Source organism: Triticum aestivum, chromosome 3B (genome assembly GCF_018294505.1).
Source record: "Triticum aestivum cultivar Chinese Spring chromosome 3B, IWGSC CS RefSeq v2.1, whole genome shotgun sequence".
In the NCBI taxonomy this organism is placed as follows: domain Eukaryota; kingdom Viridiplantae; phylum Streptophyta; class Magnoliopsida; order Poales; family Poaceae; genus Triticum; species Triticum aestivum.
In genome coordinates this window covers 687937047-687949912 of record NC_057801.1, presented here as the reverse complement: position 1 = coordinate 687949912, position 12866 = coordinate 687937047, and the positions used below count along the sequence as shown (strand labels likewise).

Sequence of the window (12866 nt, the reverse complement as noted above, 5' to 3'; positions counted from 1 at the left end):
ACACCAACCGGAGGACCGGTGGCTGGCCAAGGTCCGCGTCATCGTCGTCGGCGTCAATCTTGTGAATGCTGAACCCATCTTTCCAGTCATCCAGCACCAGATAGAGGTGCTTCTGATCAGAAGGTCGTGACCTTTTGCGGGCGCAGTTTGCCTGTATCTCCTCTCCCTGGAGCCGCTTAGACATCCTGGTTTTTTTCGATCTGCTGCTCCCTCTGTCTGCAAGCAGTATATATAGAGGCCTAAAGACTGGATCTTTTGTTGTGCTTGGGGCTTGAGCCCAATTGTAGTCGAATTCGGAGGCAAGATTGCGTACCTGACCCGGATTCCGTGTCGGACGCGATCGAATCAGATCTACCTGACATTGAATAGGAGCCGGACGCGGCCGAATCAGAACCAGATGGTCGCCGGGCGCCGCCGCCACCACCGCAGGTACCTCCCTTCCTCCCTCTGCCGGTCGGTTCATACCGTCGCCTCACTTCGTCGGGCGAGATCGAGCCACGGCGAGCTCGGGTACGGTTAGGCGGGGAGGATCCGGCCATGACTGGCCACGGCGAGGTCGGGGACGGCTAATACGGCGAGGGTCCAGCCAGATCGGCGTTGGGGACGATTCGCGGCGGCGGTCACGCACGGCGGATGAGAGGACAGAGAAGAGAATATAGGGTATGGTATAAGTTTATGGGAAACGTTTAAATCCGGCGGACCGGCCGAAGAAGCTTCGGCCGGTCGACTCGCTCAGTCACGCGCGTACGCTCATGTACGAGAGCCACGCGTCCACTCACAACCGCCCACTTCCCTTATCCTCTCTCGCGGGTGCTGCTGGCCACACAATCAATCCACATCCATCTTTTTCTTCCACCTCCTGTGACGCCGCTGCTCCCACCGCTCCACCTCTTATTACTCGGCTGTCATTTGGTGTGCCACCGTCGCGAGTGTTGCCGTGGAGCCGAAGCGGCCACCAGCAGATCAGCAGCCGTGCCTGCTACTTCGGAGGTCCTTACTTTTTTGCTGCAATCGGTTTGTGGGAAGCTGCAACCGGCCGTCTAGGAGCTGCGACCGGCGACGGCCACCTGCGGGATGCGGCGGCGCTGGAAACGGTGACATCAGGGATGCTGGAACCCGTGGTGTTTTTTGCTGCTACCAGCTGTAATTTTTGCTGGAACTGGTGTGTTCTTTTTCCTTGGATCGGTGTCGGCGGTGATTTTCTGCTGGAACCAAGTTCTATTTTTGCTGGAACCAGTGATATGTTTTCTGCTATGGGAGGAATTTTTTGTTGGAACTGGTGTTTCCTTTGCTCGAATTGGTGCCAGCGGTGAATTTTGTTGGAACCAAGATGTTTGTTTTGCTGGAAACATAGATGTGTTTTGCTGCCACCGACGGTAATTTTTGCTACATGGTACTACCATCGTCTCTGAATCTTGCTGGAACCAAGATGTTGTTTTGCTGGAAACAGAGATGTGTTTTGCTGCTACTGACGGTAATTTTTGCTACTTGGTAATACCATCGTCTCTGAATTTTGCAAGATCCAGTACTCTTTTTTTTGGTACCATTGCTTTGCTTTTTGCTGCAACCAAATGATTTTTTTGCTACCACTGTCTTTGTGTTTTGCTGGAACCAAATGATTTTTTTGCTACCATTGTCTTAGTTTTTGCTGGAACTAGCACCTATTTGTTCTACTATCATCTTTGGATTTTTTGCTGGAAGCGTCGTCGATTTTGCTACAACCGGCAAATGTTTTTGCTACGTCCATTCATGACGAAGATTAGCTACATCCTTTTTTTCATGGTGTTTCTGCAGGCTCGGCGAAGATTAGCCGCGGGCGGGGGTGGCCGGCAAGCACGGGCAGCGCGGGGGTGGCCGGTAAGCATGGGCGCGAGCGCGGGGGTGGCCGGCAAGCATGGATTGCGCGAGACAGGCGGCGAGCATGGAGATCTCCCTTTTTTTTCTTTTTTCTTCACGCGTGTGTGGAAGAGAGAAGACGACTCAATCGCGCTTTCCAGACCGTTTATTTGTACAGGATCCAACGCCTGGCAGCGGACCGGCCGAAACTTCGGCCGGTGCGCCGGCGCCTAGCGTCGCCCTAAGTTTATTTACAACCAATTTCTTGGCGGGCCCGCCGGTAGCGAAGCCTCTCTTAGGCCATCTTGGGCTTTCCCTAAAAAAAGGCCATCTTGGGCTCAGTTTGCCAGGCCAACTCCAGCGCACGATTACAAACCGACGTCCGTTTTGTCCGGATTCTGTCCATTTGGATAGGGCAATAGGATCGTCTGTGGGGTTGTCCTGAGATGCGGTGGACGTGTACCCAACCAGCGGATGCATCCTTTGGCTCCATCCTGTCCGCCACGGCCAAAAATGCCCATTTATTCATATTTCAATGTTCAAGACTAGTTTGCATGTTCAAATATTAATTGTCTGAAAATAAAAATAGTTTTACAACCCAATCAAAATTGTCTCTAATAAAATACTTTTACAACCAAATCGAAAGTGTCTTGAATGAACATATAATGAACCAATACGTCTATTGGTTGCCAATATGATTCCACATGTTTCGCCGGACGCGGCCGGATCAGAACCAGATGGTCGCCGGGCGGAGTACTATCGTTTCGAAAAATTACCATTTTTTAATTAAAAAAAACTATCACAAAATTGGTTGGCTGTTCCAAAAAAATCCAAGTGACTGAACCGTTAAAATTTAAGCAATATTATGACATGTCTGGCCCACCCGTCAGGTTGACTGTTAGATTTGACTGCTAAGTTCACCGTTGACATGTTATGACAGGTCGGCCCCACATATTTCTAAAATGCAACCAGGTCCCTAAAAAAATTGATAGCAATCTGGTCCTTGTAATTTTTATAAAAAACCAATCAGGTCCTTTCCAAAAATATAAATCCAATCAGGTCCCACCGGCAATGAACTCGCTAGAGCCGAGGACGCCGGAGAAGCTTGCCAACCACATCCATGTGCGACGGCTCATGTGTCCACGAGTCACGAGTGGGGAAGGGGGGATCCATCCATCGCTCAGTCGATGGTGGGGCGGGCGCCGGTGAGCGCCCTGTGTGCTGGTGGGCGTGAGCTCTTGGGTGCGGTGGCCTGAGCTCCAAGGTGTGGCTGGCTCGCGGCTGCCCAAGCTCCTGGGCGCGGTGGCTCGAGCAGCACACAGCGGCGAAGAGCACCCGGATGCATCGACGACTGGGGTGGGGGTGGGGCTGCTCGCCGACGTGGTGCTGAGGCGGTGGGGGTGGGGCTGCTCAACGGTGTGGTGCTCAGGTGGCAAGGGTGGGTCGGCAGGGCTGCTCAACGGGACAAAGAAGAAAAGGAAGGAGGAGAAGAAGATGACATGTGGGCCCCACCAAGTCTAACGGTCAACTAACTGTTTACATAACGTTGTTGACTTTTTTGCCACGTGAAGCTAACGAGCGGGCCCTCCATGTTATAATCTAGATTATGATAATAACCATTCAGTCACTTAGGTTTTTTGGAACAGCCCACCACTTTTGTGGTAGTTTTTTGAAAAATTAAAAAAAGTGGTAGTTTTTTGGAACGAAAGCCTGTAATGTGGTAGGTTTTTGCTATATACTCTCGCCGGGCGCCGCCACCACCGCGGGTACCTCCCTCTCTCCCTCTGCTGGTCGGTTCATACCGTCGCCTCACTTTGTCGGGCGAGATCGAGCCACGACAAGCTTGGGTACGGTTAGGCGGGGAGGATCCAGCCATGACTGGCCACGGCGAGGTCGGGGATGGCTAATACGGCGAGGGTCCAGCCAGACCGGCATCCTACCGTGGTTTTGTGTGAGGCGTTGGGGACTGATTGTGGCGGCGGTCTGGCACGACGGATGATAGACAGAGAAGCGAATCTAGGGTATGTTATAAGTTTATTGACAACCAATTTCTTTGTGGCCCGAGCTCTCCCCCGAGTACCGCTGCCGTCGCCGCACGCTGGCCATCTCACCGACCTCGCGCGGGTCGTCGCGAGCGTCGAGTAGTACGGCGCCTCCGACTCCTCCTCCGGAGAAGTAGTATGATACAAATTGAAAGGATCAATACGGTCCACTAGAGGGGGTGTGTGAATAGGAGTCTCTGGATATGCAATTAGATAAACACAACCTATATGGCAAGCAAGCTCAAAGCAATGTAGCCTAGGGCAACAAACTAATTAGCAAGCCCACGAGCATACAAAGCAAACTAAAATGCATGAAGGATTAACCACAAGTGTGTCGAGGATGGGGATTTTACCCCGGAGTTCACACTTCCTTGGGAAGTGCTAATTGTCGGTGTCAAAACCGGCGGATCTCGGGTAGGGGATCCCGATCTGTGCATCTAAGGCTAATGGTAATAGGAGTTAAGAGACACAATGTTTACCCAGGTTCGGGCCCTCTCGATGGAGGTAAAACCCTACTTCCTGCTTGATTGATATTGATGATGTGAGTGTTACAAGAGTTGATCTACCACGAGATCGTAGAGGCTAAACCCTAGAAGCTAGCTTATGATGATTATGAATGTTGTGATCGTCCGGAGAGTTCGGTAAACCGGAGGAGGTCACCACTTGGCCGCTATGCCGGGTTGTATGGCGAGCTTCATGCTGCTGTGTCTTCAAAAGAAAGTGCGGATCCGAATAAGCAAGAGGGTGTGAAAATTTTACTTTCCGGACTGCTTGACGGGTTTTTGGTGTTGGCACAGGATCTGAGTCGGAAGAAGGAATAGTTACCTCTACATCACCAGCGTGACTGGCTTCCGCATCATCCTGATAATGATCATTGTCAATGAGGTGTATGAAAAAGGAACCAAGAGAGTCAAGTTCTACCTCTGATTCCAGATCATCAAGTTCTTCCTCATTGGGCAGGTCAGGAGACTCGGCGGTTTTCTTCTTCGCGGGTTTCTTTGTAACCTTGATCTTGATGCGAGGCGCTTTCACCGGTTTATCTTGCGGTTTCGCCAGTTTATCCTAAATTTTCCTCTTCCAGAACGGATCATCACCCTGCACAGATGGACAACAAGTTTTTCGGATTACGGTTCCGGCAGACCCTTGAGGTTCGAACACTGGGGTGCGCGTGGAGGTCTTGCCCTCTACCTACCTGCGCCCTGCCGCCACGCTAGGATCTAAGCTATGAAAAGAACAGCACAAGAGACACAATGTTTATACTGGTTCATGCCACCATTGCGGTGTAATACCCTACTCCAGTGTGTGGTGTGGTGGATTGCCTCTTGGGCTGATGATGAACAATACAAAGAAGAACAGCCTCGTGAGGATCTGTTCTTGGCTGGTGCGATGAACTACTAGGGGGAGTTCAGTCGCTCTCTCTACTGGTTTCCTGGTGAGGATCCCGTTTTTCTTTGAGGTCCAAGATGATTTTATCCTCCCTCCTACCCTGGGGGTGGCTAGTCCTATTTATAGGCAAAGGCCCTGGGCCTCTTCCCAAATATTGAGCGGGAAGGGCGCCAACAATTGACCATTTTGAAGAGGAACATATGGTACACTTATCCTGACTAAAGTTGGTCCTCGCCTGCCAAAGGCTCTGGTGGTGACGCCGGCTTGGGCTCCACGATGACTTCCTTCCTGCCGTTGGGCTGGTCTTGGTCTCGTTGCACCGAAATGGATGCCTTTGCTTGATGATCTCGCTTGCGCTTGCTCCCTTTGCACCAAAGAGGAAAGGAGGACACTGCGCGGGCTGGCGCCCGCCTGGTGCCCTTGGTCGTCATGGCTTGCGTCATGGGCACCTCGTGAGGTACCCCGCCTTGATCTCTCGGCCTCCTCGCGAGCCAGCCTGATGAGGCCGCGCCTGAGGAAGCTCCTTGTCGTCCGCCCCGCGAGGCTTGGCCCCTCGCGAGGGTCTTGAGCTCGTATTGATGAAGATGGGCCGTGCTGGGCCCCCCTTTGAGCCACGCCGTAGGCCGCAGGCAGGCAAGTCTGGGGACCCCCGTTCCCAGAACACCGACAGTAGCCCCGGGCCCAAGGCGCACCCGGACTTGGCCGAGCAGGGAGGCAAAAGGGCAAGTGCGAAACGCCGCGGGCCCTATCAGCCTACGGCCTTGGGCGCCGCGTGGCGGTTGATGGGACGTGGGCGTCTCCGCTTCCCCATGATGCCTCAGCGACTGCATGAATTGACCAGTCCCTGCATGCAAAACGGGTCATGATTACCTGCGATCGTGGAGATCGATGGTTGGCCTCCCCTGGCTTTAAGTACGGAACGACGCGTGCCCTTCCAGTCCATCTCTTCTTGCTTCTCCTTCTTCCCGGTCCTTGCTCCGTTTAGCTGCAATGGCTCCGATCCGCCGGTTCTCCGCGGCAGAGAAGGGAAAGGCTCCCCGAGAGGGTCCTGACCCGCTCCCGCCGAAGAAACGGCTAGCCCTCTGCCATCGGGGTGAGGGCGCTCATCAGGAAGTGTCGAGGCCCTGGTGTGAGCGGCCACCACCAGGGTTTCCGCTTCCCTTGTACGCCCACATCGAGGGCTCTGAAGGGGTTGATGCCGAGCGCCACGGGCGGCGCCACCGCCGGCGCCGGCGGGTCACGAAGGTGTGCGTCTTTCCCCCTGGAGTCCACGCTAAGGGCTCCTCTCGAGAGTTCGTGCTCCACGCCGCCATGCCTCCTCGGTCTTGGATTCGCCTTCCTCCCTTCTTCGCCTCCATCATTCCGGAGGGGGAACTCCTGGAGCTCTGGCTACAGCACGCCAGCTGCAGCACCCTCGTGACCGGGGATGAGGTCGTGGTCGTTGCCCCGGGCGAGGTCTTCATGACTCGAGGCTGGGGCGAGATCGCCCAGGTTTGCAGGACAAGGGGCGCCCTCGCGATCAACCTGGAGTACGACGGTGCTTCGCTGATGTTCTTCAAGGTCTTCGATGCGGAGGGTCGCCGGCTGGAGTGCTGCCCCGGGAGAGGTGGTTGGGACCCCGCTACGGCGAGGCCGAGGCCAGCTAACCGCTCCCTTGGCAGCTCCTCAGGCGGTGAAGGCGCTGAAGGATCCAGCGACTCCGATGAGCTCTTCGCGACTCCGGAGACGAGCGACGACAGCTACGAGCCCCCGAGCCTGCGCCGCTCCCAGAGCACGGCGGGCTCGTCAAGCCGTCGCTGCCTCTGATCTGGATGGGGTTGGCGCCGGTGGCCGACGGGCCACTGTTGATGATGGCGTCTTCTGCAGAGGCGCGTGTAGTTAGCATTCTTTAGGATCTGTTCCCTGCAAGGAATCAAAAAACGCATCCCGTGGGGGCTTGTAAGGTGCATGTGATCCTGTTTGTTAATATAATCCTTGCCATAGAATAGTGCGAGTTGCTCATTTCGTTTTAGCTCAGTTCTCCCTTTCGAACCTCGCGAGGGTTTGATGCTCTGCGCCGATAGGTCCCAGTCCCAAGGCGGCTTCAGTCGTCGCTGGCAAGCCAGGTCGCGATGCCGTGGTCAAGGCCAGGAGGTGAGCGGCCCGGGGTCCGGTAAGAGCCCCTGAGTCGCGATGCTCAGGAGGTCCCCCTTAGCGCTCAAGCAGCCACCGCTCGGTGAGAAAGGAGAGTGACATCGCTAACACGGGATTGCATCGGGTGCGGGGATGGTGCCGTGGTAGCTGGTGCTTCCGGGTGGTGACTTACCTCGAAAATCAGGGACCGCCTCCTGGTGTGTCGTCGGGTCCATGCATCGGCTGGCGAGAGGTTGCTTGGAGAGGTCCTCGCGTGTCCCTCCCCTCTCGCCTTTGCTCCCCTTTCTGCTCTACGTCCTCGGGTCCTGGCCCTCGAGCGAGTCTCAGCCGTCGCTAGTATGCCAGGTCGTGATGCCGTGGACAAGGCCAGAGGGTGAGGGCTGGAGAGCCAGTAGGAGCCCTGAGTCGCGATGCTCAGGAACCCCCCTTTAACGTGCAAGCGGTTCGCACGGACGAGAGTGAGGGAGACACCGTGAGGGCCTTGCCTGACGCTGCTCCTTGAAGAGGTCCTGCAGGCTCATCATAGAAAGGACGAGAGTTTGCCACGACAATCGATAGTCAGCCGTTGGTTGCTCTGGAGGGTGACGAGGCACGGAAGGCTTGACGAGGTGGCGCTATGCGGGGCTGCTGCGGCCAGAGCTCAGCCATTCAGGTTCGTCGACGTTGCAGGGACAGACCCATGCGCAAGCGTCGTGCCGTTTGGGAGCAGCTCCATCAGTTGGTGTTAGTTGAGCAGGCAACTAGTGAAGGAAATATGCCCTAGAGGCAATAATAAAGTTATTATTTATTTCCTTATATCGTGATAAATGTTTATTATTCATGCTAGAATTGTATTAACCGGAAACATAATACATGTGTGAATACATAGACAAACATAGTGTCACTAGTATGCCTCTACTTGACTAGCCCATTAATCAAAGATGGTTAAGTTTCCTAACCATAGACATGAGGTGTCATTTGATTAACAGGATCACATCATTAGGAGAATGATGTGATTGACTTGACCCATTCCGTTAGCTTAGCACTTGATCGTTTAGTATGTTGCTATTGCTTTCTTCATGACTTATACATGTTCCTATGACTATGAGATTATGCAACTCCCGTTTACCGGAGGAACACTTTGTGTGCTACCAAACATCACAACGTAACTGGGTGATTATAAAGGAGCTCTACAGGTGTCTCCGAAGGTACATGTTGAGTTTACGTATTTCGAGATTAGGATTTGTCACTCCGATTGTCGGAGAGGTATCTCCGGGCCCTCTCGGTAATACACATCACTTAAGCCTTGCAAGCATTGTAACTAATGAGTTAGTTACGGGATGATGTATTACGGAACGAGTAAAGAGACTTGCCGGTAACGAGATTGAACTAGGTATCGGATACCGACGATCGAATCTCGGGCAAGTAACATACCGATGACAAAGGGAACAACGTATGTTGTTATGCGGTTTGACCGATAAAGATCTTCGTAGAATATGTAGGAACCAATATGAACATCCAGGTTCCACTATTGGTTATTGACCGGAAACAGTTCTCGGTCATGTCTACATAGTTCTCGAACCCGTAGGGTCCGCACGCTTAACGTTTCGATGACAGTTTTATTATGAGTTTATGAGTTTTGATGTACCGAAGGAGTTCGGAGTCCCGGCTGAGATCGGGGACATGACGAGGAGTCTCGAAATGGTTGAGACGTAAAGATCGATATATTGGACGACTATATTCGGACTTCGGAAGGGTTCCGAGTGATTCGGGTATTTTTCGGAGTACCGGAGAGTTACGGGAATTCGCCGGGAGAAGTATTGGGCCTTATTGGGCCATACGGGAAAGAGAGAGGGGCTGCCTAGGGCAGGCTGCGCCCCCCCCCCCCAAGGCCTAGTCCGAATTGGACTAGGGGGAGGGGCCGCACCCTCTCCTTCCTTCCCTTCTCTCTTCCCTTTCCTTCTCTCCTACTCCTACTACATGGAAGGGCTCCTAGTTCTACTAGGAAAGGGGGAGTCCTACTCCCGGTGGGAGTAGGACTCCCCTAGGGCGCGCCATAGAGAGGGCCGGCCCTCCCCCTCCTCCACTCCTTTATATACGGGGGCAGGGGGCACCCCATAGACACACAAGTTGATCTACGGATCGTTCCTTAACCGTGTGCGGTGCCCCCCTCCACCATATTCCACCTCGGTCATATCATCGCGGAGTTTAGGCGAAGCCCTGCGCCGGTAGAACATCATCATCGTCACCGCACCGTCGTGCTGACGGAACTCATCCCCGACACCCTACTGGATCGGAGTCCGGGGAACGTCATTGAGCTGAACGTGTGCTGAACACGGAGGTGCCGTACGTTCGGTGCTTGGATCGGTCGGATCGTGAAGACGTACGACTACATCAACCGCGTTGTCATAACGCTTCCGCTTTCGGTCTACGAGGGTACATGGACACACTCTCCCCTCTTGTTGCTATGCATCACCATGATCTTGCGTGTGCGTAGGAATTTTTTTGAAATTACTACGTTCCCCAACAGTAGCATCCGAGCCTAGGTTTTGTGCGTTGATGTTATATGCACGAGTAGAACACAAGTGAGTTGTGGGCGATACAAGTCATACTGCTTACCAGCATGTCATACTTTGGTTCGGCGGTATTGTTGGATGAAGCGGCCCAGACCGACATTACGCGTACGCTTACGCGAGACTGGTTTTACCGCCGTGCTTTGCACACAGGTGACTAGCGGGTGTCAGTTTCTCCAACTTTAGTTGAACCGAGTGTGGCTACACCCGGTCCTTGAGAAGGTTAAAACAACACCAACTTGACGAACTATCGTTGTGGTTTTGATGCGTAGGTAAGAACGGTTCTTGCTCAGCCCGTAGCAGCCACGTAAAACTTGCAACAACAAAGTAGAGGACGTCTAACTTGTTTTTGCAGGGCATGTTGTGATGTTATATTTTATTGTATGATATGATCATGTTTTGTAACCGAAGTTATCGGCAACTGGTAGGAGCCATATGGTTGTCGCTTTATTGTATGAAATGCAAACGCCCTGTAATTGCTTTACTTTATCACTAAGCGGTAGCGATAGTCGTAGAAGCAATAGACAGCGTAAACGACAACGATGCTACGATGGAGATCAAGGTGTCGCGCTGGTGACGATGGTAATCATGACGGTGCTGCGGAGATGGAGATCACAAGCACAAGATGATGATGGCCATATCATATCACTTATATTGATTGCATGTGATGTTTATCTTTTATGCATCTTATCTTGCTTTGATTGACGGTAGCATTTTAAGATGATCTCTCACTAAAAATTATCAAGAAGTGTTCTCCCTGAATATGCACCGTCGCCAAAGTTCGTCGTGCCCAGACACCACGTGATGATCGGGTGTGATAAGCTCTACGTCCATCTACAACGGGTGCAAGCCAGTTTTGCAAACGTAGAATACTTAGGTTAAACTTGACGAGCCTAGCATATGCAGATATGGCCTCGAAACAGGGAGACCGAAAGGTCGAGCGTGAATCATATAGTAGATATGATCAACATAGTGATGTTCACCATTGAAAACTACTCAATCTCACGTGATGATCGGTTATGGTTTAGTTGATTTGGATTACGTGATCACTTAGATGACTAGAGAGATGTCTGTCTAAGTGGGAGTTCTTAAGTAATATGATTAATTGAACTTAAATTTATCATGAACTTAGTCCTGGTAGTATTTTGCAAATTATGTTGTAGATCAATAGCTTGCGTTGTTGCTTTCATATGTTTATTTTGATATGTACCTAGAGAAAGTTGTGTTGAAAGATGTTAGTAGCAATGATGCGGATTGGATCCGTGATCTGAGGTTTATCCTCATTGCTGCACAGAAGAATTATGTCCTTGATGCACTGCTAGGTGACAGACCTATTGCAGGAGCAAATGCAGATGTTATGAACGTTTGGCTAGCTCAATATGATGATTACTTGATAGTTTAGTGCACCATGCTCAACGGCTTAGAATCGGGACATCAAAGACGTTTTGAACGTCATGGACCATATGAGATGTTCCAAAAATTGAAGTTGATATTTCAAGAAAATACCCGAGTTGAGAGATATGAAGTCTCCAACAAGTTCTATAGCTAAAAGATGGAGGAGAATTGCTCAACTAGTGAGAATGTGCTCAGATTGTCTGTGTACTTCAATCGCATGAATCAAGTGGGAGTTAATCTTCCAGATAAAATAGTGATTGACAGAATTCTCTAGTCACCATCACTAAGTTACTAGAACTTCGTGATGAACTATAGTATGCAAGGGATGACGTAAACGATTCCCGAGCTCTTTGTGATGTTGAAATCGACGAAGGTAGAAATCAAGAAAGAGCATCAAGTGTTGATGATTGACAAAGATCACTAGTTTCAAGAAAAGGGCAAAGGGAAAGAAAGGGAAACTTCAAGTAGAATGGCAAACAAGTTGTCACTCCCGTGAAGAAGACCAAAGCTGGACCAAAGCCTGAAACTGAGTGATTACACTGCAAAGGAAATGGTCACTGGAAGCGGAAATGCCCTAAATATTTGGTGAATAAGAAGGATGGCAAAGTGAACAAGGGTATATTTGATATACAGGTTATTGATGTGTGCCTTACTAGTGTTTATAGTAGCCCCTAAGTATTTGATACTTGTTCGGTTGCTAAGATTAGTAATTCGAAACAGGAGTTACAGAATAAACAGAGACTAGTTGAAGGGGAAGTGACGATGAGTGTTGGAAGTAGTTCCAAGATTGATATGATCATCATCGCACACTCCCTATACTTTCGGGATTAGTGTTAAACCTAAATAAACGTTATTTGGCGTTTGCGTTGAGCATGAATATGATTTGATCATGTTTATTGCGATACGGTTATTCATTTAAAGTTAGAGAATAAACTATTATTCTGTTTACATGAATAAGACCTTCGATGGTCATACACCCAATGAACATAGTTTGTTGGATCTCGATCGTAGTGATACACATATTCATAATATTGATGCCAAAAGATGCAAAGTTAATAATGATAGTGCAACTTATTTGTGGCACTGCCATTTGGGTCATATCGGTGTAAAGCACATGAAGAAACTCCATAAAGATGGATTTTCGGAATCACTTGGTTATGAATCATTTGATGCTTGCGAACCGTGCCTTTTGGGCAAGATGACTAAAACTCCGTTCCCCGGAACAATGGAATGAGCTACTGACTTGTTGGAAATAATACATACCGATGTATGCGATCCGATGAGTGTTAAGGCTCGCGGCGTGTATCGTTATTTTCTGACCTTCACAAGATGATTTGAGCAGATATGGGTATATCTACTTGATGAAACATAAGTCTGAAACAGTTGAAAGATTCAAAGAATTTCAGAGTGAAGTGGAAAAATCATCGTAACAAGAAAATAAAGTTTCTGCGATTTGATCGCGGAGACGAATATTTGAGTTACGAGTTTGGTCTTCATTTGAAACAATGTGAAATAGTTTCGC

The 12866-nt window shown here is 50.7% G+C and overlaps 2 protein-coding genes across 2 annotated transcripts in view; one reads left to right on the top strand and one right to left on the bottom strand.

Moving 5' to 3' along the window:
* LOC123071761 (uncharacterized) overlaps window positions 1-737 on the bottom strand; it is a 1890-nt gene extending 1153 nt beyond the window's left edge. Inside the window, exons 1-2 of the mRNA XM_044495341.1 lie at window positions 314-737; window positions 1-216 (exon numbers count right to left, since the gene is read on the bottom strand). Of these exons, the coding sequence (XP_044351276.1) occupies window positions 1-216; window positions 314-539 (442 nt within the window). The 5' untranslated portion in view covers window positions 540-737. The remainder of the gene's footprint in view (window positions 217-313) is intronic.
* LOC123071762 (uncharacterized) lies at window positions 699-2391 on the top strand. The gene is made up of 2 exons (XM_044495342.1): window positions 699-1162; window positions 1795-2391. Exons 1-2 carry the CDS (start codon window positions 753-755, stop codon window positions 1808-1810), a joined length of 426 nt encoding a protein of 141 aa, XP_044351277.1. The 5' UTR covers window positions 699-752; the 3' UTR covers window positions 1811-2391.
* The last annotated feature ends 10475 nt before the right edge of the window (window positions 2392-12866 follow it).